The 26,241-nt window shown below is 38.2% G+C and overlaps 1 protein-coding gene across 1 annotated transcript in view; it reads right to left on the reverse strand.

The window, feature by feature from the left end:
- Positions 1 to 26,241, reverse strand: part of DOCK4 (dedicator of cytokinesis 4) — a 402,523-nt gene that overhangs the window by 120,346 nt on the left and 255,936 nt on the right. Inside the window, exons 9-12 of the mRNA XM_017535020.2 lie at positions 17,688 to 17,769; positions 16,810 to 16,870; positions 12,092 to 12,224; positions 7,741 to 7,829 (exon numbers count right to left, since the gene is read on the reverse strand). Coding sequence (XP_017390509.1) covers positions 7,741 to 7,829; positions 12,092 to 12,224; positions 16,810 to 16,870; positions 17,688 to 17,769 — 365 coding nt within the window. The remainder of the gene's footprint in view (positions 1 to 7,740; positions 7,830 to 12,091; positions 12,225 to 16,809; positions 16,871 to 17,687; positions 17,770 to 26,241) is intronic.

The raw sequence follows: 26,241 nt of genomic DNA on the forward strand, positions 1-26,241 counted from the left end.
ATACCTTGGTTTCTGATTTTAGCCAGTATTATTCAATTTGTAAATATGCTTATTGCTGACTGCTTCCTTAAAGACTAAGTTAACTCTTAAAGAATAAAAATATAAACTAAGTTAACTCTTAAAGAATAATTTTGACATCACTGAGGGTAACTCAAAGGGTCTGACCACAGGCTCACCTTCTGAATATCAGCTTTCTGAGATCTTTGAGGTGGGTAACCCTATCCATTGGGATGACTACCTTCTACTATGTAAAAAGTATGATAAGCATGAACAAATAATCTTGTGATTATAACTGCTTGTCTGCAGATCTGCTAGTTCTACATTTCAAAGTTTTGGGAAAGGCTTTTATGTTTTCTCTAATGAAGTGGTTAGCTCATGGCTAAGAGTTACAGAGAACATAAGATTGAAGCAATACATAATGTCACAGAATGTAACATAAGATTAAAGCAATGCATAAAGTCACAGAATGTCAAATGAAAGGGCATTAAAGACATGGGAAATTATTTACTTTTACTGAGTCTTAACCACAAAAGAAATGTGCAGATGAGCAATGAAAGCTGAAGAGGGGCTTGTCCACATTTGATAGGAGTAGTGAGACCACTCAAAGGGATTTCAACATTTCCTTTTTAACTAAGGGGAATTTTTCACTTTAAAGTTTCCATTCTTATTCTGATTTAGTGTATCAACATTTCAATAGTATATACACAAGGATATGTCTAGGTTTTTCAACAGGCTTTATTGTTTTTACTGTAACTGTTATTACCTATTTATATTTTATTTCTACAATACCAAGTACAAAGGAATTCATGGGCGGAAAACCATTTTAAAAATGTGTATAGAGCATAATGATGGGGTCAGGACACACTACCCTAAAATATGGTACCGTGGCATACTATTTTTGGAGATACCACGTATAGGAAGGTCTCTCTGACCTTCCCTGCCCTTCTCCCCTAAGCAGGTCCTAAGAGGTGCCCTACCTACACTTGGATGAAAAGTATGTCCTTATCTCTGAAAATAAAGTGCTGCAGAGAAGAATCTGAATAAACAGGCCTGGCTAAGTTTCTCCCAGTTTATTGCCATTAGATAATGCCTTTTCTCCCTATCATATTTCTCTACACCTCCCTGTTCTTCATCAGACCTACTATAAAAAACTAAGATCAAACTGTTTCTTCAGGTGTTCATTTCCTAATGAACATTCCCATGTCACATAGAACTTAAATACATTTGTATACTTTTCTTTTGTTAATCTGTCTTTTGTTGTAGGGGCTTAATCCATGAACCTAGAATAGATGAGGAGATTTTTTCCTCCTCTACAATAGTATCTATGATGGTAGTTTAATATCAGATTATTTTAATTTGTTGAAATACTTCCATATTTTTCCTATACAGCAAATCTTGCAAACAGTATTGCTAGTGATTATATCTAAATTAGCCATACATAGCTCATTTACATTAAGTAGAGCCATACATAGCTCTACTTCCATTAACATCATTTGGATTTAATTAAAAAAATGCTGCATGAACTTTCAAAAATATCTTACGGTATAATGTAGTAACATATTTTGAACTATATTTTTTCTTTGCCATTCTTTAGCATGATTTGGATGGAAAGAAACAAGAGATATGTCAACTGCATGCAAAACAGCCTGGCTTTTCTTTCTTTCTTTTTTTTTTTTTTTTTTGAGACAGAGTCTTACTCTGTCACGTAGGCTGGAATACAGTGGCGTGATCTTGGCTCACTGTAACCTCCGCCTCCTGGGTTCAAGTGATTCTCCTGCCTCAGCCTCCTGAGTAGTTGAGATTACAGGCACATGCCACCATGCCTGGCTAATTTTTATATTTTTAGTACAGATGGGTTTTCACCATGTTGGTCAGGCTGGTCTCAAACTCCTGACCTCAAGTGATCCACTGACCTTGACCTCCAAAGTGCTGTAATTACAGGCGGCAGCTACTATACCCAGCCAGGATTGTCTTTTGTTATAAAAGACAGGAAGAAAATTGTTAAAACTGAATGAGGTTTGCAGATTAGATAATAGTATTATATCAATGATTTAGATAATTATACTGCGGTTCTGTTGCTATGTTCTGAAGTGAGCAGGGATAAACAGGCATCATGCATGCAATTTATTTTCAGGAAGTTCAGGAAAATAAATGTATATATGATGTATGATATGTATAGATGTGTACATGTGTATATATGTACATGTGTGTATACATGCATTGATAGGTGTATATGTACATATATATACACAAACTTATAAAATCAGGGGCTCTGATATAATCCTTAAGAATTATATGAAATTTATTAATGAGTTATATGACTATATTCACATACACATATACACACACATATATAAATGGAGGGGGGTATTATGCAAAGGAAATGTAGTAAAATGTAAACCTTTCGGAAATTACTAATTCTTTGTACTATTTTTCTATAAATAAAACTAGTTGAAAAAAAACTTTAAAGAGCAATCATGGTAAAATATTTAGGGAATTCTAAAAGTCAGCAAAAAGGTCACATACTAAATTTCTAACCAATAGGTGGTGCCAATAAGTTCCATTTTTATTTTAATGATACTAGAAAGCAAATACAATGTTCAAAAATCAGGTGCACTGATCAAATTCTTATGAATTATACCAACTTGGTAATATTGAATAAAATGACTACACTGGTATGTGTGGACATAAAAATGCAACCTAACATTCTCAAAAAGGCTCCTTTCACCTCAGCCAAATAAAGAACATCATATATTTCCTGAATAGAGTGAAACTGCTCTTGCTATATATTATGGTCTCCTTATCTAGGTAATTCCTCTTAACCTTCTGTGGGGGTTAAAAAGCATAGTTACAGGAATACAATCATGTACACTCAACTAAGATAAAACAAAGACTCTAGAAACTTACCTGAAGAGCAAATACGATTTCTTCTAGTTGTAAGCTACATGTGCAAACTACAGGAAATATTTCATAAATACACAGATAATATGAAAAGACTCTGAAGTTTCTCTTAGGACATACTGAACCATAGCCAATGATCTTTACACACAGTTTCAAGACTCAGAACTTAATCTGCCTCAGTAAATTATACTGGCTCAGTCTAATTTCACATTCCTAGAATTCAACTGCTATCAGAAGTGACATTTACAATATCCATTTGCTCAACAAACCTAAATCAGACTCACATTAATGAATATTTTTAGAATTTCAAATTCTCACAACATTGCCTTTGGATTTAAAATTCATAAAACAGCACAACTTTGGAGATTTCAAACCACTCAACCTAACTAAATCTAACTGTAGAGATATAGTAATTCAATTTTTAAAAAAATCTTAAAAAGTTAAATGATCGCTTGCCATTTTCTTCCAGTTTCTAAACTCAACTAAGATAGTGGTTAATGTACCTTTGCAACATAAGTCTTAGGATAGAGGGGGACAAAGCCCAGTTAACTAGATGGATCCCTTTATTTATCAACCAGACAAGATTACAACTCCAACAGCTAGGAGGACATCATTGAAGCATAAACAGCCTGAAAATTAGCTGGTAGTATTTGTTTCCAAAACCAATTTCAAAGTTGCCTTTTTTTCTCTTTTTTTAGTGCCAATGACCGAAGAATAGCAGGAGAAAGCGTGGAAAAACAGTACTTTTTAGGGTGAACTCAATTCTTTTGAAAACGTTTGACTGCACTGCTTCCATTTAATCAACAATTCTATGGTCCAGAGAGAAAACAGTGGAAGTCAACATTATCCAACTGTTGTGACTGCTTACACATTAGGCACCCTAATTTCCCACTTCAATTTCTGGTGTTCTTGCTTCCCCTACTATCTTGAAGTAAGCCATTCATGTGCCTCCCTTTCAATAATGAAGCTGAACAGCTCTGGAATACCCATCTGCTGGCCATAGAACTTCCATTCCTCCACCAAGGGTATAGATCAAGGGGATATAGAACAGTGATCTACCTAGACCAAAGAGTGGGAACTTTGGTGAAAAGAGTATAGTTTTGCTTTTCTTTAAAATCGTTTTTAGGCTTCCTCCTGAGCTTCCATTCTCTAGAGCACAATTTTAGAGTGAAGAGGCTTAGGGCTGGGTTTGCCTCAGCTTGAGAGAGGCTAGAAAGGATCAGAAAGAGAGAGAAACCAGAGAAATAGAAGGCAGATGGAGGCAGGCTGTGTGGGCCCTGGCTGGGCCTCACCTTTGAGGAGATAAGGGTGGAGGAGAGCTGAGGTCACAAGGACAGGAGAACAGACAGGGCTTTGTAGCAGAAGCCAGGTATAAAGAGCATACATTTGGTTGCTTAGGAATCTGAGTATCACAGTAGGCTGCAAAATACGGATGGATCCTGCCAAAGGAAGGGAAACCCTTTATACAAGGCTCTATGGTACAGTGGTTTCTTTCATTCTTTGCAAAGGTTACAACACGTAGCTTTTCGTTTCAGTACAATGGCTGTAAAGAGAAAAGGTATGACTCCTGGGAAAGCATGGTTTGGATCTCACTTCTGGTAGGGTTTCACTCAGGATTCCAGTAAGAATAAGGAGCTAGTAAAATTGACAAAGCACATGGAACATCTAAAGCACAAAACACATCTAAGCATCAGAGGAACTGCCCAAGGAAAGAGAATGTGCTTCCCTTCCTTCCTGGAGTTAATCAGAAGGTCAACAATTAAGTTAAAAGAAACCAGGAAGAGATATTAGCAATCACAACAGCAGAGACGAGATGAAGGAAACAAAGCGTAGAAGGGGTTGGTTCAATAATCCAGCATATCAATAATCTAACTGTGTTATTCTAGAAGTCTTCATTAAGGAGATTAAATCAGAATCTATTTTGAAACAATGAAAATAGGCAACTTAAGAGGTGAGGATAGAATATTTCAGATAGTGGCTTCAAAGTGGGCAAACAATAATAATGGCTGACATTAAACACACTTATCATGTATGAAGTCCTATGGTAAGTGCTTTGCATACATTTTTCCTTCTAATCTTGCCAATATCCCTTAAAGGATTCAAACCTAGGACATCCTGCTTACAGAGAAAAAGCTCCTAAATACTACTCTATACTCTCTAAGAGATGACTCCTGTCTGTAAGCAGAGGGCAATTTGTGGTTTGGTTGAACTAGAACCCTTACCTTTAACACAGGCCTTAAATAGGATCATTTGTGTTAGGGTCTATCTGGAGATATAAATTAAAGCCTATCATCGAGAACTTCACCAAGATTCAAGAGGCAATTGGGTATCACCTCAGAGTTTGGACAATGATATATTCAAGCAGCCTAACAACAGATGAATGTTGTTCTGCACAAGGCATAAGTGAAGGGGAAGGGCTGTGAGATGAAAAGGAGTTGGGAAAGACATGTAGCCAACAGTTCAACACACTATGGTGAGTCAAGACCACATCTATGATGGCAGGAAGGTCAGGAACTACATGTGAAAAGTCAGAAGGTCAGGATTAGTTTGTTATTTGTTTATCCACATAGAGGACGAATGTAAGCAAATTAAGATAACAGGACTCCTGAGGAGAAAGAACAAGATAGACAACTCTTCTATTCACAGTTAAAAGGCAGAAAGGAGCAAGGCATAATGGATTTGTTTATGATGCATAAGAAGAACTTAAAAAAATGTTAGTCTTTAAACTGAGCCTGGAGTAGCACTGACTCAAAAGTATAATGTGAGTCATGAATGAAATTTAAACTTCCCTAGTCACCATATCAAAAAAGTAAAAAGAAAACAAAATTAATTTTTTTTTTTTTGAGACGGAGTTTCGCTCTTGTTACCCAGGCTGGAGTGCAATGGGGCGATCTCAGCTTACCACGACCTCCGTCTCCTGGGTTCAGGCAATTCTCCTGCCTCAGCCTCCTGAGTAGCTGGGATTACAGGCACACGCCACCATGCCCAGCTAATTTTTTTGTATTTTTAGTAGAGATGGGGTTTCACCATGTTGACCAGGATGGTCTCCATTTCTTGACCTCGTGATCCACCCGCCTTGGCTTCCCAAAGTGCTAGGATTACAGGCATGAGCCACCGCGCCCGGCAAAATTAATTTTAATAGCATATTTTATTTATCCCACTATATTCAAAATGTTATTGTTTCAACATGTAATCAATATGAAAATTATTGATGGGATATTTTTCATTTTTCTTATTGGGCCAAGTCTTTAAAATCTGGTATATTCTTTACAATTACAGTACATCTCAACCCTAGTAGTATACTAGGCTCGTGTCCAATGGTCAATAGCAACATATGGCTACCATCTCCTGAATTAGACAGCACAGGTCTAGGGTAAATTTAATGATAAAATGATGGTCAATGGTATCAAGAAACACCAAATGGTTTGGACTAGAACTGGATTTGGCTGGAAGTCTTCCAGTGAATTGCACAAGACATGTTCTCTAAAAAACAGCAGCTCTACCATCTTACTGAGGGGGTATGGAAATTAAACCATTTTATCCATAGAAAATCAGAATTATCATTCTTTTGTGGGAAAAGAGAAGACAAGCATACATAGTAGTTGCATGTTGTATTTCATTTCTCCTGTCTCCTCTGAGTCTTAGAGACTCTGGCCTCAATAGTAAGTGCTCCAAGTGTCTTGTTTGTTCAGTGGTAGATGCAGGACTTTGTCCAAAAAAAAAGCCCATCTGCATCAAATAAAACCCAAGTTATCTCCCCAACTCTTGGGAGAGGGAGGAGAAAACTGATCTCACCACTCATTACAGTCTCAAGCACTGCCGTATGTGTGAGTTGGAGGTACTTATGGCCCTTATTGAACTGAACCACAAAGCTCTGTCTACAGTGATTTTTCTCTTTGCGGGTCAGTTTGGTCTAGCAAGATGTCTAAGGGTCTGAAAAAAAAGGTGGTCTGAATTTAAATTCCGGTTCTCCTAATTGCCAGGTGATTGGTCTACAACACAAATATCTATGTTCAAGGTGCTTTTAAAAATCAGTTTTAAAAAACAACATATTCAGTTCAAAAAACAGCTTATTTAATTTGAAGTTTCTTTATGTCAATTAAAGCAGATGGCTGCAAGCTTTGTTTTGCTTCAACATGGGTCTGAAAGGTGGATAAGAACAAACATATTCACCAAGTTTTTGTCTACTGACCAAACTTCAGGATATCATTATATATGGTATGCAATCTATATATGCTATATAATGTAGTATAAACTATATGTTACTAGTACAATACTATGTACCATATACAACTTATAGTGGTATATATTTCAGCTCCCCTCTGAATGAGCATACATACATTATTCTTCACATGCCACTGCAGCCGGCATCACTTTCCTTTTTAGCCACCTTCAATCTGTGAACCTGTATGTTTGTCAATAATGTTGCTGCTCACAGCCAGCCATACGCAGCGAAGCATGTGTTTATTGGACCTCCCTGAAGACCGCTGCTTATCAAACTTGTTTCCACAAAACGGTCACAAATCCAAGCATATTTCTCATGTGATTTTTAGCTTTCAGTAACAACTTAGAGGTCTGAAGACTTGGTACCAATGAACAAATTCAGATTACCTGTATCTTTTTTGTTTCAACAAGAATGGAATACATTTTTTTATAGGGAGTTATAAGTACAAGCCTATCATAGCATACGGAGATGTACCAGAATGTTCATCGAGCATTTTTAAAGTTAGGGAGTGAATAGAGAGAAAAACAAAGGGTGGATAATTTCCTTCCCGCACAAATAAAATAAAGAGCTTGGAATGAAAAGTATAGGGAAAGTCAGCCAGCCCATACACTCACCTGCATTGGAGCCAGTCAAGTTATAACGTGCATTCAGCTTTTTGATGATGTTCTCATGGATTTGGTACCACTCACTTTCTGTGTTACACCTATGAAAACATTAACATTCCATTAAGTTTTAATGATGCATGCGATCAAACAGTGACTCTCATACTCAAAAGAGTATACCTGCTCTTTTCATTGTAACCACTGTAATGTACTTCCTTGGAGTCCCCATCAACCTGCTGCAATTGACTGCCAGTTTTAGTATGGTTGTCCCAGGATGAGCAGGAATGCCTGTATCTGGTAATGCCTGACCACCTACCTACCTCATGACAGAAGCTGCTGGGATTAACTCACAGAAGACAAGTGGACCCAAAACAGAGAGAAATCTCCGAGAACAATGCATACAGGGGAAGGCAGGCCCAAGTGAGTTTAACTCCCTGAATTCAAACTCTCACTATTAACCAAGCTATGTTCTTTAGGTGAGTTTATTTATCCTTGTCTTAATTTCCCCATCTGTGAAACAGGGGTAATATACTAGAACTTTAAACAAACATGGGCTTAGGATAATTCCTGGCATATAATAAATGCTCAATAAATTAGTTCTCATTAGCAAGTCTCTGCCTACTGTAACATGAACAGGTTTGCCTAGCATCCAAATGCAGCAAATTAAGCAAATGAAATTGACATTAACACAGCTTGCACTGGCAAAAGATTGGCAGGATTTACCAAAGAATAATGAAATTACTCTTTCAGAGCTTCCACATGGGGCATCTCTACATGTTCTCACTACTATCTGTACCTCTTTATTTTAGCTTTTATCAATCATTAGGTCATGTTATCTTTGTTTACATGGTGTAGTTCACCTGGTAGACTGTTAAGGTCCTTGAGGATTGGATCTAGGACTGGCTAATATCTGAGTTTCCTTCAGTACTTTGAATGTTGTGGATGCTGTCAGTTGCGTGAATGAATGGATGGATGTCCCTCTGCCTGGTAACTCATGATGATTTGCAAGCATATGGTTCTGCTATCCATCCTTATTGACACTAATCTCCCAGATTTGCTGGGGAAAACTTCCTTCATCTGAACATATGTGTAAATTCACTATTTTATTAGCCATGAATGTGTCCTCCCAGGAGGCCTGAACATCAAGATTCTGTACACTATCAATGAAAATCTTCCAGAGTACAGCTTCTGTTTCCTAGTGATCAAGTCTGAGTCAGATAATTTACAATTATTTTCTTACATATTTATGTATTTTATCGCCACAGGATTTTTCAGGATGAACATGATGGAGGTGATTTTTGAGCTGGTTAACACTGGGATACCAAACTGAGCACTGAATCTTAGAAGACCGGAAAATTAAGATGGAATGGAACCATCCCACCTGTCCAGTTGTAAGACACCAAATTGCCATTGAGCACATTCTGCCTCCAGTTTTCTAATTTCAGCCCAGTAGGGAAGGAAGAAAGAAGGCTTATTTCCTATTAGATAGTTAAGTGATTTCCAGAATTCATGCTTTTAGCTTTGAAAACTAAAAAACAAAACAAAACTAAACAAAACCTCCTAAAGTATGTGACTAAAATATCTTCCATGCTCTGGCAGGCTTTTGTTATTTATTTGAGTCCCAGATGGGCTTATTTCTTAACAAATAGAAATTTCTCCCAAATTGTTTCTAATAAGCACTTTCCCATGTTCGACTAAATTCACAGTTCCTTCCTAATCTACAGTGACTGTTTTGACTGGTTAGTATTACTCTTGAAACAGCGCCACTATTTGCTGAATGGGCATCTTTAAGGAATTTCTCTTAGAACAAGAATTACCCAAAACCTCATTTGATGCTTAAGGAAAAGCAGACAATAAAAAAAGCCACAAACAGCAGAACAATTTGTCTTCATGAGTGTGGGTGTCTCCCACAGGCCGGGGTCCTGTTCAGCTGGCTGCATAATCAAGGGTGATGATGGGACTGTCTGTCCCTCCATTTTCCCAGTGGCAGGATCTATACAGTACTTGCTACTCACACCTGGAAAGACTACTTTAAGAAATGATGGGCCGGGCGCGGTGGCTCAAGCCTGTAATCCCAGCACTTTGGGAGGCCGAGGCGGGTGGATCATGAGGTCAAGAGATCGAGACCATCCTGGTCAACACGGTGAAACCCCGTCTCTACTAAAAATACAAAACATTAGCTGGGCATGGTGGTGTGTGCCTGTAATCCCAGCTACTCAGGAAGCTGAGGCAGGAGAATTGCCTGAACCCAGGAGGCGGAGGTTGCGGTGAGCTGAGATCGCGCCATTGCACTCCAGCCTGGGTGACAAGAGCGAAACACGGTCTCAAAAAAAAAAAAAAAAAGAAATGATGAGAGTGTGTTTGTGAGGAATTTTAGTTTGCTTAAAAAGCCACATGAGCAGTAGGATCACATTGCTAGACTGGGGTGTGAAATAACACCTGGAAAAATACAAACTATTAACTGGATTTGTTGTGAGGGCAAAATGAAATGACACATGCAGAGGGCTTACCACAGTTCCTCATACATAGTAAGCACACAGTAGAGGGTAGCTATTATTAGTCATTAGTATTTCAAATAAATTACCTTTTATGACTACCAGTTGAGTATGGAAAGAAAGGCATCATGGATTTCAGCTTAACAACAGAAATTGAGAGTTGCTATGTGATAAAAAGAGTAGCAACTTTTACCACCCACTAAATTTGCCAAAAGTTTTCAAGTTTACAGCAACATCACAGGCGTCCCCCTTTGTAAGAGGGATAAAGAGAGTTTCCGGTCCTAAACCACAGATTGTAGTTTAATCTTCGTCAATGAATTATTAACTGTGTTACAAAGGTCCCACTGGATGGAGAGTAGGAAAATCCACGCAACCCTGAAGCAGAAGTCAAAAAGGCAATTTTAAGTATATGTCCCAAAGGCAGTGGGCTACTTGAGTTACCATCACCTAAGAAAAAAACACTGGCACATACTGGATGTATTAACACAACCTCCAGAATGGAAAGGAAAGCCAGCTCACTCATGGAGGTAGGCAAGGGCATGGTCCTCAAACCAGGAGTGTGGAAACCTAATGGGTCTGCTCTGAAGATGTTGTTGTATATCAGGCCTCAATGTCCAAGCCTGTGGGGAGGTGGCATGGTGGTGTGAGCCAAACCCATGTGCATTTAAAAAATCATTAATTTAGGATTTGGAACATATTAAGCGACTTTCTTAGCAGAGTATTATGGGTTCAACTATATTCCCCGATAAAGGTAATGTTGAAGTCCTGACCTCCAGTACCTCAGAATATGACCTTATTTGAAAAGACGGTCTTTACAGAGATAATCATATAAGAAGGTTACTAGAGTGAACCATAATCTAACATGACTTTATCTTTATAAAAAGAAGAAATTTGTAGCTGGGCATGGTGGCATGTGCCTGTAATTCCAGCTACTCAGGAGGCTGAGGCAGGAGAAACGCTTGAACCCGGGAGGCAGAGGTCGCAGTGAGCTGAGATTGTTCCACTGTACTCCAGCCTCGGTGAGACCCTGTCTCAAAAAAAAAGGGGTGGGGTCCGGCGGGGTGGGGAATTGGACCCAGAGAAAGCCATGAGTGCTGTGTGAAGATGAAGGCAGAGATCAGAGTGATGTGTCTACAAGCCATGGACCCCCAACAACTGGCAGCAAAGCACCAGAAGCCAGGAGAGAGGCATGGAGCTGTTTCATCCTCACAGCCCTCAGAAGTAGCCAACCATGCCAATACCTTGATCTGTGAACTGTGAGATTATACATTTCTACTGTTTAAAACCCATTTATGCCTAGTGTTCCATTATTGGAATGCTAAGCATGTGGAGTTATTTATATCCTACTGCTCAAGGTCATCACCAGGGTACGATTGCAAAAATTTTAAAAATCGCAACCTCAGGCATAAATGGGTTAATCCACGCTGTTTGTGGTACTTTGTTATGGCAGGTCCAGCAAACTAACACCGAGAGTAGGTTGGAAATTATCTGAGCTTCCCTTTCCTAATCCTAATTAATTTACTTCAAAAAGTACTTTCACTTTCCAAGAATACATTGATTGTCTGAAGGTAAAGACGTGCAAGGTTTATAAATTCAAAGGTGGTATTCTACATAGTAGATAGTCTACCTAATTGATAAACTGTCTGCATTCATTGGTTCTTGCTTCAATAATTCCTCTGAATGGCAAATTGTGGCTTGTGGGCTCACTTGGCTCACTTGCAAAAAGTCTACAGATTACCGGGTTTTTGAGGAATGGCTCATAAACCATCCACTGTTCTTCTCTATCCGAGTAAAGTAGCATTCGCCCAAGTAGGATCCACATGTACCCCGGCGCCCACCTCGGCCTCCATCACGTGCATGGTTCTTACATGTACACTTTCAGAATGAGGTCATCCTTTGTCTCTCCTGTTAGCAGGTCAGCAATGCTAAGAACTGCACAGCCAAAGGGTCGTCGGTACTGGACACTACAGGCATTCTTTTTTTCTCCTGCTCCCATTCGACCTGTTCAATTAAAGAGCAAACATTACCCACGGAGCCATTTGATTAGATGCATCTTAGGCAGAGAAACATCCAGCTACACAATAGGTCACATGAAATGTAATAGGGCAATAAAAAGTGCCCGGGTTGGGCATAACAGAAGATACTGCTTCAGTTCTGGACTCCCCTCTCCAATCACCTAGCTGTGTGACCTTGGGTAAGCCACTTAAATTCTGGGCATCTTGCCGTCTGTAAAACACAAAGATTGGAACAGATCTCACGTTTGGGAACCATCCCCTGGCCCCTCAGATTCGTGAAGCCACCCCAGGAAGTTCACGTCACTAAAGGCAGTAATGGTGACTCTCCCATTTTCTATTTTTCAATAAATTCCATATTCAAAAAAAACTATTTTAAAAATTTCACCTGTGAAAGTAGTTTGAGGCTGTCTGAAGTACAGCAAGTCAGCACAGGTGATCAACTGCACACACCCCCGCCTCAGCTCTCAGGCCGTTCGTAACTCAGCTACCACCAAAATGCTTTTAACTGTTGTAAAGTTTTAACTTGTTTAAATTGTTGCACATTTTAAAATATGTTATTAATATATTGCTTTAATTTGTTGTTGGTGTTTACTATCAGAAAATTATTTTAAGTCAAAAAGTGAAAAGTACACTGAAGTTGAAATATAACAAGGTGGGAGAAATGATTTTAAAAATCTGCAAATTTGTCTCTAGATGCTTTTCAGTAGAACCATAAAATTGTTTCTAACTGAGAAAAATTCTCCTATAGCACATCAAGATATCTCCAGCAATTCCAAAATCTAATGTGAAGTAGGAAAAATGGGATGACACTATCCAATTTGGCTTTCATTCTTCCGTAGTAAAGGAAAACCACCTCTGCAAGATGTCGCTTTTGGGGAAATGCAGCCCAGAAACCTCTTAGTTAGAATCAAAACTAAAAAATGATCAAAAAATCTAGTTGCTTTTCAGATGCGCAAAACATAAGAATTCAAAAGATCAGGTTTTCATGATCTGATGACGTATGTATGGCCAAATTTCACTCTACAAAAATTTATTATAAATTCTGCCTGAAAATCGAACACTTTATGTCATACTTGAATTTAATTATCAACCAATCCTACTTCTACTTACACAACTGATTTAGACAAATTTAAAACTTGGTTACTTTTTTAAATTAAAAAAAAGTCTCAATTTATCTCTATTTTGAATATTATTATAGAATTTTGTATTACAATGAAATATTAATATGTACTCCAGTCTTTATCAATATCGTGGTTTAAAACATGTTTTTTTCTTAACCATTTCCTTGTAAATGCAAGATGACAAAGGGATATGATTTCTGAGTGGAGCACTTCAAAGTTATTTAACATCAGAAAAGAAGTTCCTTAGTAAAAAAAGAAACTTAGAAACTGTGAACAAGATTATTCCTAATGACTCTGCTACCTCCCACAATTTACACAAGGGGATACACACATTTCAGTCCTTTTCTTTGTATTTAAACAACCCCTTCATCTAAAGCTGCACTAAAGAAAAAACAGTAGGGGAGAGAAGGAAAAAATAAGGGAGTAAGGCTGATGGGAGAAATGTAGCTCCCACAACCACTTAAGACTCTTCAGTGAGGATTTTGTCACTTGTGACCACTGAGAAGCTGATCTCCCAAACCTCCACCTGACTCATGTCTTCAAACACGCAAGTTTAAGGTTTTTGTCTGGGAGCTGTGGGCGCCATAGCTTTGGACACCATTCTAATTGCTATGCTGAAAAAATGATCTGGTGCCAGATCGGTGGCACCAACCCTAGAATTAGTAAGAATTCACAGTTCTGACTGGGCTTTGGGAAACCAGATCAGATTTCTAGGCACATTCCTCTAAGCAGGAAGGAAGGTAGCAGGAGTGAGGAAAGGGGAAGATACTGAGCAATCAGCCAAAAGTCAAAAGGGAGGCAAGGAGGCACAGAGGTTGAAGGAACTTCCTGGCATGAGTCAGGAAGATATAAAACTATTCGATTCTCTTTTTTTTTTTTTTCCTCTCCATCTGTCTAAAGAGCTAGACTTAAATTCCCAAAAGTGAGGTGCTATTGCTCCTGCTTTCTGTAGCCAGGAAGGGCCAGTGTGCCCTTTTCCCACTAAACAGGTACAAGGAACATTCTATTACGAAGTATGTGTCTCTGATAGACAACAATCTGCCACTAATTTCACTGGATCAAGGGAGCTGGCTGAGTAAATCTTAACCTATCTTACTGTATTTTACCTTAATCTCACTTGTCCCTCAGTCTCAGAGTGTTGAACTGGTAAATGTTTTTTGCAATAATCCCAGAGAAGTATTCATTTGCCTAAAACTGAGGACAAGGACAAGGAGGTAATTTCTGATTCAACATTCATTCTAATGACTTAATGACCATAACAATCTTTTTTTTTGAGACGGAGTCTTAGCACTGTCACCTAGGCTAGAGTGCAATGGTGCGATCTTGGCTCACTGCAATCTCCGTCTCCTGGGTTCAAGCAATCCCCCTGCCTCAGCTTCCCTAGTAGCTGAGATTACAGGCATGAGCCACCACGCCTGGCTAACTTTTGTATTTTTGTAGAGATGGAGTTTTTCCATGTTGGTCAGGCTGGTCACAAACTCCTGACTTCAGGTGATCCACCCGCCTCGGCCTCCCAAAGTGCTAGGATTATAGGTGTGAGCCACCGTGCCTGGCCCAAAACAATCTCAATATAAAGTGTAATTACAAATCAAACAGTAAGCATTTGAAGGGCTGCCCTGTGATGGGCAGTACTACTGAGGCGGCTTCCTTGGTAATAATGCTGTGAGGGAAGTCCATGGGCCAGAAGCACACACACTTTGCTGCATGGTTTTTTTGTTTTTGTTTTTTTTACCACCCCAAACCCATAAATATTTTCAAGAAAGTTCTAAAAGCAAAAGTGGTTTACTTTTTCTCTTACTATAGGAGATAATCAAACTTTAGCGATGTTTACATGAAGATATATAAAATCACATTTTACTTTAACCATTGGTATTATACATTTGAATTTAAACAAACGCAGATTAAATAACAAACTACCTCTGCCATCCTGAGAACAGACAGGCTTTATGTCATAAGAAACGGCAGCATGGGTTCTAACTTTTCCAACCTTTTCAAAGATTCTTTCTGAATTTTTTTCATTAGACTCATTTATAAAAAGAAAAATGAAAACATAACTAAAAAATATTTTTTATTTCTCCTGTCCTTCAAATATAAAAATAGCATAAAATGAAAACAAGTTTTCAGAATAGATTTTTATGAGAAAAAACACAGAAAATCTATGTTGGAATGAAAGTATGTTTTTTATAGCCTCACTAAATGCAAAATGTAGTTATGCTGTACATAAAACAAAGGCCTATAAAAATAAATCACCTTGCAGGACTGCATGGCAAGATATTACTGTCTTGCAGAAGTATTCCTAGGCAAGTAATGGAGTACAGTTAGTGAAGAAGTGAGAACAAATTCCTAATGACTGGTTAGGCTTAATGGAAAAACTGTGTAGGTTACACTGTTCCTCAATTCACCTAGTTCCTCTGCCATAAAATGCCTGCTTTTAAAGGCATTTTATGTGTAAAAATGACGGAACACATTCTGGCTTCATTGAGCAAGTTCATCACAGAACATTAAAGTGGGTTCCACAAGATGTTAAGAAGTGCTACATTATATAAGTGTTTTCATAGTCAAATCAAACTGGAGGAAATCTGGGGTCAACAAAGTTAGACAGCCATATTTATTCTTCCCTTTAGAACACCTCGGACCCTTTAATAAACTGATGACATTATACAATTTAAAAAAACATTCAGTCTTCAGTATTTCACAGCCTGTTTTTTTGGTAGCACCTTCTGGAATAACGCTCTGAAGCATTCTGCACTTTGGAAAATGCCAATTTATATAGAGTTTTCATTAACTTATGGGAAATTCAGCTCTTAAAAATTCATTTTATGCTAACAGAAATTAGCATTTTAAGACAAACATAGCTGGGTGTGGTGGCTCGCTCCTATATTCCTAGCACTTTGGGAGGCTGAGGTGGGCAGATCACCTGAGGCCAGGGGTTCAAGGCCAGCCTGGTCAACATGGTGAAACCCTGTCTCTACTAAAAATACAAAAATTAGCCAGGCGTGGTGGTGCATGCCTGTAATCACAGCCACTCAGGAGGCTGAGGCAGGAGAATCACTTGAATCCAGGAAGCAGAGGTTGTAGTGAGCCGAGATTATACCACTGCACTCCAGCCTGGGTGACAGGGACTCTGTCTCAAAGAAAAAAAAAAAAAAACAAACAAAATTTTTGAATCAAATATGTTTAAGAAGACTAACAGAACAAAATGAAACACAATAAACTTCGCAAGTACTTATATTAAAAGAGACCAAAATCTGTTTATGGTAGGGGAAGAGGTCATATGTGGAGTTGGGAAGATCAGGGAACAATTCACAACTTCTGTGATTCTGGAATTCAAATCTGATCTGTCAAATCTTTCTGATTCAGACAGCAAATAAACCACAACGACATAGAAACCTCTCAGCATTTCTTCTCTCTGTTCCTTGCCCCTATTGCACTGTGAAGTACTGTACCTACCGATTCGGATAATGTGCACGGTGATATAGATGTCCTTTCTTAGCTCGCTGCTACCCAAATCCTACAAACAAATGAAGTTTGGTTATTTTGGAAGTCATGAGCAGCACTTAAAGGGCATAGCACTTTATTTTCACAAATAAAAGAAGAAAGACAGAGACGAACAACAACATTCTTAATGGAATGTTTGTAGCAGAAGTACATGATTTAAATCCTGTTCTAAAAATCTCATTACAATCAACTTTAGGTCAATTAATACCAAGTAATTCCTTAAAGAAGTGACCACTGTTGATTCAATCTCTCACTCCTTCATTCTTTAAACATTTATCAACCACATACTAAATACCAGGTGTCTTGCCGAGTGCGATTACTGTTTGTTTGTTTTTTTTGGAGATGGAGTTTTGCTCTTGTAGGCCAGGCTGGAGTACAGTGGCGCAATCTCAGCTCACTGCAACTCCACCTCCCGGGTTCATGCGATTCTCCTGTGTCAGCCTCCCGCCTGCTACCACACCTGCTAATTTTTGTGATTTTAGTAAAGGTGAGAGTTTCACCATGTTGCCCAAGCTGGTCTCGAACTCCTGACCTCAGGTGATCTACCCACCTCAGCCTCCCAAAGTGCTGGGATTATAAGCATGAGCCACTGTGCCTGGCAATCACTGTTACACTTTGGTAGCAGTATAACAGGAGCAGTAATACATTAAAGGAATTAAAGTAACCCCGGAAGGTGATATTCAGAATTCTGGGCACTAATGTAATTTGTGTGTTATTTACATAAAATTTAAGCAAATTCACTATGTTCTCTCACAATAATTTATTTCTCCTAAATAGTATGAATCATAATTGGATGAATCTGCCTCATGAATGAAACAAGATCCACTCACCACAAAGAGGGAGCAATGTCGTTCCGGTTTATCAGGGGCTTTGGGAAGCCCATTTCTATTCAGCCTCAAGAAAAATCTCTCACTACAAGAGAAAAACCATTTAACAATTTGAAAATTATTTAATAAAGATTTATCCCTCTGTAACTACTCTTCATCACAACAGGTAAGTTAACATTAGGTTGTTCATTTAATACCAACATAGCTTATATAAATTAGGAGAGCTCCCAAGACAACAAATATTTGCTTCAGTTCTGATAAAACTGGCAAAGCAGCAACTGCAAAGGCCGAAAGCACATATATACAAACAGACATTAACTTCTGAAAGACATGAATACGTTTTTATATGAGTAATATCATTATTATTCCAAAAAGTAGAAATAAATGCACTAAAAGAGAAAATACAATCTTAACATATGTCATGTGCTTGTAACTAAGATTTATTTTTCATGTTTTATGTCACATTATTTAATTCACATTAAAGACATTATCCTGAGTGCTAACTATCTGTTAGAAGGCTTCATATCTTATGGTCTTATAAGTCTATAACGCAAAACACAAGTAGAGATTTCAAAAAATGAAACTTAAATTTTCTTTGGTCTACAAACAAACAGAAGACCTCAAACTCCTCCAATGCCACCTAGATTTAATGGAAACACAAATAATGCTGTTGATCAGCCACTAATTCATAGCAATAAATACTTATAGATGCCACTTATTTGTTTATTTGTTATTATTTTGAGACAGAATTTCACTCTGTTGCTCAGGCTGAAGTGCAGTGATGTGATCCCGGTTCACTGCAACTTCCAGCTCCTGGATTCAAGAGATTCTCCTGTCTTAGCCTCCTGAGTAGCTGGGATTACAGGTGCACGTCACCATGCCTGGCTAATTTCTTTATTTTTAGTAGAGACAGCATTTCACCATATTGGCCAGGCTGGTCTCAAACTACTGGCCTCAAGTGATCTGCCTGCCTCAGCCTCCCCATGTGCTGCGATTACAGGCATGAGCCACTGTGCCCAGCCATGGATGCCATTTAGATCCAAGGTGTTCAGTAAAATAAAATGACTATAAACCCACAAAAAAAATTAATCATCAACTATTATGAGCTTCAAATTTTAACAGAATTTCAAAATCCTGGTACCAACAGAATTAAATAGTCGGCTGCCTCAGGCAATGAGCACACAATCAACATCTACAGAATGTGAAATTATCAGACGCTATGGTTTGGTCAGTATAGCTTCAGCCTGGGGAACAAGCAGGGAAATGGAAAGCAGGACATTAATAAAAGGCTCAGTTCTGTGTTATCAACAGATCTTTGCCTTAAATAATGGCTCTGTCATTCAAATACATAGAAGAGGAGAAATGAGAACCATAAACAGATCTCCAAGGGAGCATATGAATTTGAATTGATGGCTGTTTTGGAACACTTATTCTCTTTGGTGATCTAAGTCTAGATAGATATGTTTAACAGATTCAACTACCTGGCTTATCTCATCTTTTACTTGTATTATGCCTATTTCTGACTTTTCCTAGGAGAAAGGGCAACCAATACATATTCCCAAGGGGCCACTTTCACTCTTATTACCTATATTCTTTTCCACGAAACGGATGGCCAATATGCAGGCATGAAGAGAATAAAAACTGCTGTAGGGATCCTCAACTGAAGCTAAAGTTCACATGTGATATGATTCCAAATTGGAGGCTGGGAATGACAGCTACAACTGAAGATGCAGAGATAAATTAATCTTATCCAATTGTCATTTATCATCATTCAAGGAAAATGGCTGTAAGAGCTCTTCACAGAAGAAAGTTCACTATTATTTCAATTTATTATTCTTATTATTTTTGAGATGAAGTCTGACTCTGTCACCCAGGTTTTAGTATAGTGGCACAATCTTGGCTCACTGCAACCCCTGCCTCATGGGTTCAAGAGATTCTCCTGACTCAGCTTCCTGAGTAGCTGGGACTATAGATATGTGCCACCACACCCAGCTAATTTTTGTATATTTTTAGTAGAGACAGGGTTTCATCACGTTGGCCAGGCTGGTTTCGAACTCCTGACCACAGGTGATCCTCCTGCCTTGGCCTCCCAAAGTGTTGGGACTACAGGCATGAGCCACCACACCTGGCTTATTTCAAATTTGAAATCAATGAAAAGGAAGTGTGCATGAATTTATCTTGGGACAAAGGGATTATACTTTAACCATATTATTAGGTACGACTTTTTTGGGAATTTACCACTTGACAGGTATTCTGCCAAGGACTTTACATAAATTATCTCATTTTATCTTCACTATGCCTTTAGAAAATAGGTACTATTATAATGGCCATTTTACTGATGGGAAAAGTGAGAAACAGTAAATAGTTTTACTCAACATCACGGAGATGGTGTGTAGCTAAGCAGAAACTCTATTCCATGTATTAATTCAAAACTCTAACACTCCATTAGAATGCTATAAGGTAAATTCCTCTTCTTCTCTATAAAAATATTGAGCAAATATTTCCAGAATATTGAGATAAAGGAGAAGTCATCATTTGCCTGGGGCACCCACTCAGTCAAGCTTGGTCCCAAGAGTTCAAGGTAACTTTTTCTATAACCTTCCTGGGCTAAGAGGAATGAGAGAAGTGGGAATCTTGACTTAGCAGTTTTCAAAGAGGTCTTTGGTTTGAAATTGTTCTCTGGTCGTTTTCTTTAATAAGACATACTTAGAAATTATTTTATTAAACAAAAAACTCCAAAAAGATTTAAGAACTCAGCTTTATTTAGTCAAAACTGCTAAGGTTTAAAGATGGTATTTAGTCTGTTTCTTAGTAATCAGTTACCTACTAACATATATTTATTGATTACATTTTAGCACAAAACATAAGCAATGTGAGCATTTTCTCCTGTCCTATATCATTGACAATATGATCTGCTTCGTATTTTTTGAGATGTACTTAGGTTTGAAGCTCCTCATTATCACCACAGAAACATTCGAAGCAAATTTCACATTATCTTCTAATAGGTCAGTCTAAAATGATGGATACCAATAAGATTAAAATACAAAAAACAATGGGGCATTTTCAATATTAAAACCTTAACTTTAATAATGATATAAAATCCAATTCCATATCTGCACATTTCATCGCTATTTTGGAAAACAATGTTTCCTAAAGTATTCTATTACAGAAAGAGATCCTTTTTGCTCTGTCACTATTTTAATTTCACTAGTCTAGACAGAATCCTGATTATGCAAGTATTATACTATATCATATCCTGTTTCAGAAAGAGTATCAATATGTACTAAGCCAATGACATATTCCTTAGCTTAGGCATGCCTTCAGGGGGAGATAAAAATAGACTGAAGATGGGTACTACGGAGAAATAATTCATGTGCAGTTCTTTTAAAAGCCAGACATGTTTTTTTTTTTTTTTTTAAAAAAGAAAAAATAAAGAAAAACGTCTATGGCCAATTATAAAAATCCTTTTTATTCATTTGATGACAGGCTATCATTATACAAATCAATTTATCTTCTGCTTTGGTGATACAGCAACTAATCACTCAGCAAACGGTTTTGGACAAAAAAAGAAAGACCTATAATAATACATTTCAGAATCTTTGCATTATAATTATTTGCCCACACTGAAATGTTTGGAGAATATCAGAAGGTATGCCTTCAATGCCCAGAGAAAAACTGAACAAGTCAATAATATTGCATTCTTATTTTTCTCCTTTCTTTCGAGACGGGGTCTCGCCCTCTTGCTCAGGCTGGAGTGAAGTGGCGCTATATAGCTCACTACAACCTCCACCTCCCAGGCTCAAGTAATTTTCCTGCCTCAGCTTCCCAAGTAGCTGGGAGTACAGGCACATGCCATCACACCCAGATAATTTTTACATTTTTTGTAGTGATGGGGTTTCGTCACATTGGCCAGGCTAGTCTCAAACTCCTGACCTCTGGTGATCTGTCCACCTTGACTTCCGAAAGTGCTGGGATTACAGGCATGATCATCATGCCTGGCCAATAATATTGCATTCTGGCACATCTTTTGAAATTCTCCAAATATTTCGTGCAGACTTTTGTGGCCACATAGAAATATATGTCTGACACTCAGTTCTAAGTCTATTTGATTACAACTCTGTGGTAAGTATGATCAGACGACAAAATTAGTTTTTGTAAACTTAAAGAATGTCTTTGCAAGATGTGCACACCTCCGTTACATTATTTAGACTTTTTTCCTAAGCAGAAGACAGGTTTATATGTTTCTTTCCTACTATATTATAAGCAACTAGAATACAGGCCCATATAAATACATACTATTCTATTGTATCTTCAAATTCTAGTGAATGATTTGGTATTCCTAGATGTTTGATAAGACGAACCAAATGTAATCATTTAGGACAAAATATAGCAACACCCAAATGGCTGGAAAGCTTTAATTCTCTCCTAACTTTCTCATCATGTCCTTTATGGTAGGAAATTGTATGAAACTCTGCAAAAAGATATTTCAATCCATGATGCCTCATGACCAGACTTGAGATTCTCACATTAACTTCACGGCACCTCCAGATTTCAGATTATGCCATTTAATGCTAACCCCATGAACATTTTATATCTTTATTATATTCAACACATAGTAATAAAAAAAAAGCCATAATGATATGTTTTCAAATGGGAACACTATCTTCCTCTTCTTAAAGAATGAATAGCCAAATAGAACATTTCTAGAAACACTGAGAAATGAGGGTTGATATTATTAACAGCAGAGAAAAATAATTATTTGACTTCCCCATATACTGCCATGTTCTTCCAGAGGAAATCTCTCTGCAGGAGAAATTTAGTGCTCACCTCAATTCCGTGTATGAGTCATTATAAATCATGATACTACAAATCAACAGTGACTAAGTTGTTCTTTGGAAATAATAACAAATTACAATTATTTATTATTTATAACCTTTCTTCCTCCAACAATGATTTGATGACATCAAGATAATGAAATAAGTATATAAATAAGCATCCCTGTGAAAAATGATAAAGGCAGATGCGTACCCTGTGCGAGACCCTATGACTTATACTTTATATAGCTCTTCTCATTTAATTCTCCTAACTGGAGGTGGAAACCACTGTCATGCCCATTTGCTACCCCAGTGAGAAAGGTGGGGCTGAGAGGTATTAGATAAGTTAGCCAAAGCTGTGTGGTCAGGGATGGGGCCAGGATATTAAATTCCAGAGTACGATTTGAGAGTCTTAGCTTTTAACTGCAATGCAATCCTGTCTTTAAAAGAATAGAGCACCTCAGAAATGGACAAAGAAGGCCTGGCATGGTGGCTAACAGCCTGTAATCTCAGCACTTTGAGAGGCTGAGGTGAGAGAATTGCTTGACCCCAAGAGTTTAAAACCAACTTGGGGAAACACAGTGAGAGCCCACCTTTACAAAAAAAAAAAAAAGAAAGAAATTTAGCCAGGCATGGTGGCACATGCCTGTAGTGCCAGCTACTCAGAAGGCTGAGGTGGGAAGATTGCTTGAGGCTAGGAGGCTGAGGCTGCAGTGAGCGATGATTGCACCACTGCACTCCCCCAGGGCGACAGAGTAAAACTCTGCCTCAAAAAAAAAAAAAAAAAAAAAAAGAATGAAATGGACAAAGAAGAGCAAGACTAACTATATCACACAAACCAACAGGTTTTGTGTGAATATTCTTCATAAAATTAAAACGTGATAATTACAAAATGGCCAGAGTGTTACACTCCAGTTGTCCCAGATACTCAGGAGGCTGAGGCGGGTGGATTACTTAGCCCAGGAGTTCAAGTCCCATCTGGGCAAGATAACAAAGTCCCTGTCTGGGAAAACAACAACAACAACAAATCAAAATAAATGAATGAACAAACAAAACTGCATGAAGCCAAACGGAAAAACAAAACAAAACAAAAGCCACAATGTATCTATGTAGGGGGATTATACCTGCGACCAACTGCTCAGTTGAACTACTGATATTCTGATGTAGTCAAAAAGGATCTAATGATGATAAGTGTGTTTCACAGCATAGGTTGATAGAAATGTTCTTCCTGCTGATGCAAATAACATAGGAGGCACAGTAGTGACCTGCAGGTCTTGATGCTTCTCTTCCATTTCTCAGTAGGATGCTCCTGTCCTCTGTGCCTCCTTATAAACCACTCAGTAGAAGTCATCCTTCAGTTGGGAAGGCCAATACAAAAAATTTGATATTTTATATGAAATATATTTCTATATTTCACATAAAAATTATTTTTTTCTGCATGGATTTATATTTATCACTTTTATAGCTCACCTCACATAAGAAGCAAGGCTGTCTAGTGATTCAATCAACATGAAAGTTATACATTTACTTTTATCCCAAAATATATGACTGGGTAGTATCTTGGGTTGAAACATGTTGTGAGAAAGATTAGCAAGTTAATTAATCCACAAAAAATTACAAAGAACACTTGAAAAAATTTTCGACAGTTAAATATCATTGAAATAGATTTATGCTCTCCATGAAGAACAGTAACAAGAGAGAAAACATTTAGACGGTCATGTTCTAGTAAACTAATTTGAAAAACAACTGTCATATTCTTTTATACTCATACAAACCAATTTTACAAAAAAAAAAAAAAAAGCCCAAACCAAAGCCCATGCAGCATATTTGAAAAAGCAGTCATTTGTCTTAAATTGAACTATGCTAAGCTAGACACAGTGACTCATGCCTGAAATTCCAGTAATTTGGGAGGCAGAAGTGGCTAGATCACTTGAGCCCCAGAATTCAAGACCAGCCTCAATGTGAAACCTTGTCTCTACAAAAAATAAAAAAAAAATTAGCTGGGTGTGGTGGTGCATGTCTGTAATCCCAGACACTCAGGAGACTCAGGTGGGAGGATCACTTGAGCCCAGGGGGCAGAGGTTAAAATAAGCTGAGATTGCAGCACTGCACTCTAGATGGGATAACAGAATGAGACTTTGCCTCAAAAAAAAATAAAATAACTATGCCTATGCTGTGTGAGGAGTATAAGGATAACAATTAATTCCCATTCTACACTGAGTACATATGAAGAGAGACACACGAAAAGCTAAGGGGTGGTAAGACGGATGAAGGAATAATGAGAAGAGCTAAGAGGATGGTTCCACAGTGCTGACCCTGGAGCCTCTCCCTAAAAGGCAATAGAATACAAACGTAAGGTGATCTGAATTGTTTCTATTTCACTGCTTCTCCTGCATTCTCTCAAATGTTCTGCCTAACAGTATAAGATATATCCAGCAATCTGCTGTGGAGACCAGAATATGGCACCCCAAAATATGCCCCTTTGGCGTAAGAATTATTGAGCTAAAGGCAATTAAGAAGTAGGTGCTGGAAAGCTCTCTGCCTTCCCTCTAATTGCCTAAAGGCAATGCAAAGATGTACAAAAACAAAAGAAATCTTGTCCCTCTTATACCATCAAAGTACTAACAGGTCTGGCCTTGCTGAGTTTCTGAGATCAAACAAGATCAGGCACATTCAGGGAGGTAAGGTCACGGGCCTGCCCTTTCTTCTACCAGGGAGAACAGAGTGATGACAACTTTAAACGTTGCAGGCCTGGAGATGGCACCACAGGTATCCCTGCCAACACTCTTGACCAACTCGCCTTTGTCTGCCAGTTACTTGCCTTCCTAGAAGTTGCCTTCCCGAGACACTTCAAGTCCTCTTTGGTTTTTGTCATTTCTCCAAGCTTTACTGTTCTTTCTTGAAGATGCTATATAAGCTGGAATTCAAAGCCACCTCTTTGAGAATTTCTCATTCCCTAGGTATTAATATATACCATGTGAGTATAAAATATGCATGTTAGTAAACTTCTGTTTTTCTCTTTTTAATTTGTATTTTGATAAAAAGGACCATTCCAACTAAGAACTTATGAGGGTTAAAGAAAAAATTAGATTCCACCGCAGCACTATGAAGAGACCTCTTATTGTGCTCTCTCCTAGAATGAGTGGCAAAGGATAAGTCGAAACAGCTCCGGCTGCTCTATCAATTGCTGTATTTATGCCCCCAAGAAACTGGTGCTTCCTCAGTTCAGGCAGGATACCTTGGGAAGCAGCTGGAAGGTGTGCTGGCAGCTCTGCAGTGGCCTCTGGACTATGGGCTTTGGGGCTCATGATTGCAGAGACAAAGGACATGAGAATAGGTGCCCTATGTACAGTATGTAAAGGGAATAATCAGTAGTAAACAGAAGAGACCTACAGGCCTTCTAATCAGCAGTTCCCATCCTGATTGTGTAAAATATTCTCCTGGTGAGCTGTACAAAGCCCAGGCCCCACCCTGGAGATCCTGACTGACTGAGTCAGGATGGACCTAATAGCTTCCTGTTTGTTTAAAGCCCAGCCATGTTAAAGGATCACTATTTTTACCCGAAAGCCCTAGTCTTAATTAATCAGAATTGCTGAATTGTGTTTTATGACAGTCATGTATACCAGAAAACAGGCAATGTACGCCTGGTATCTTAGGGTCAAAGACTTTTCCCCTCTTTCTCCCAGTGACAACACAAATGACAGAATTTTTCCTTGGCAATAAATGAAAGCAACTTCTCAAGC

Source organism: Cebus imitator, unplaced genomic scaffold (assembly GCF_001604975.1).
Source record: "Cebus imitator isolate Cc_AM_T3 unplaced genomic scaffold, Cebus_imitator-1.0 Scaffold90, whole genome shotgun sequence".
NCBI lineage: Eukaryota > Metazoa > Chordata > Mammalia > Primates > Cebidae > Cebus > Cebus imitator.